This window comes from Amphimedon queenslandica, unplaced genomic scaffold, assembly GCF_000090795.2.
Source record: "Amphimedon queenslandica unplaced genomic scaffold, v1.1 AMPQUscaffold_12008, whole genome shotgun sequence".
Classification (NCBI taxonomy): domain Eukaryota; kingdom Metazoa; phylum Porifera; class Demospongiae; order Haplosclerida; family Niphatidae; genus Amphimedon; species Amphimedon queenslandica.
The window spans coordinates 8702-9662 of NW_003547753.1; the positions used below are offsets into that span (position 1 = coordinate 8702).

At 43.8% G+C, this 961-nt stretch overlaps 1 protein-coding gene across 1 annotated transcript in view; it reads right to left on the reverse strand.

The window, feature by feature from the left end:
- Window positions 1–138: 138 nt before the first annotated feature.
- The window catches only part of LOC100637813 (angiogenic factor with G patch and FHA domains 1-like), a 4419-nt gene continuing 3596 nt past the window's right edge, over window positions 139–961 (reverse strand). Inside the window, exons 3-5 of the mRNA XM_020004716.1 lie at window positions 628–858; window positions 434–501; window positions 139–281 (exon numbers count right to left, since the gene is read on the reverse strand). Of these exons, the coding sequence (XP_019860275.1) occupies window positions 209–281; window positions 434–501; window positions 628–858 (372 nt within the window). The 3' untranslated portion in view covers window positions 139–208. The remainder of the gene's footprint in view (window positions 282–433; window positions 502–627; window positions 859–961) is intronic.

A 961-nucleotide genomic window follows, 5' to 3' on the forward strand; every position in this document is an offset into this window, starting at 1 on the left:
ATAATGAATACAGACTAGCCTCTATATAATGGACACTGTGTCTCTGTTATACAGAGGTGTCTTTATGTGGAGGTTATTTTATACAGTAAGGAATGTAATTGGTACACTAGGTGCTGTCCGTTAAATGGAGGTGTACGCTATAGAGAGTGTCCATTAAGAGAGGCTATACTGTATACATGTACATGTATATTATGAAATACAATCTTTCTTACTCATTCACTGTTGATGGACTATCATCTCTAATAGCTGATTGTGGTAGTTCAATACCATACCTCTTCCTCCTACGAATAAACAAAGAGTGAGGGAGAGGGAGGGAGAGAGGGAGGGAGGGAGAGAGAGAGGGAGGGAGGGAGAGAGAGAGAGGGAGGGAGAGAGGGAGTGAGAGAGAGGGAGAGGGGGAGGGGGAGGGAGAGGGAGGGAGGGATATGCATACCTAGCAGCTGCTTTGTCAGTATAATTCTCGGGTAACTTGTGAAGTTCATCTCCAAAGGAATCCTTCAGCTAAACAACAAAAATACATTTTAACATTAAATATCTCTCAATCCATTCTCCCATTAATACTGCAATACTGTACATTACTATGGAATGTAACATAAATATATCTCCTCCTCCCTCTCCCCCCATTACCCTCAGTCCGTATTTCTTTTTCAATTTATTAAGTCCTTTCCTTCGCTGCATCTCCAGTGACTCATCGTTGCTAGCTCCGCCCCCATCAGCCGCCCCTACAACACTGATACCCATAGAGGAGCACTCACTGCAGGAGGCCATACCACGATGAATGTGTAACAGGAACGAAGTACCACCAATCTTTAAATAGTCACCATGCTGGAGTAAATAGGACTTGCTAGCTTCTTTAGGCTGTGGATTAGAAGAGAGAGAGGGAGGGAGGGAGAGGGAGAGGGAGAGAGAATTTCTAACAATAAATCTGGTTGTCATGGCTACAGTCAAACACCAGGTGTAT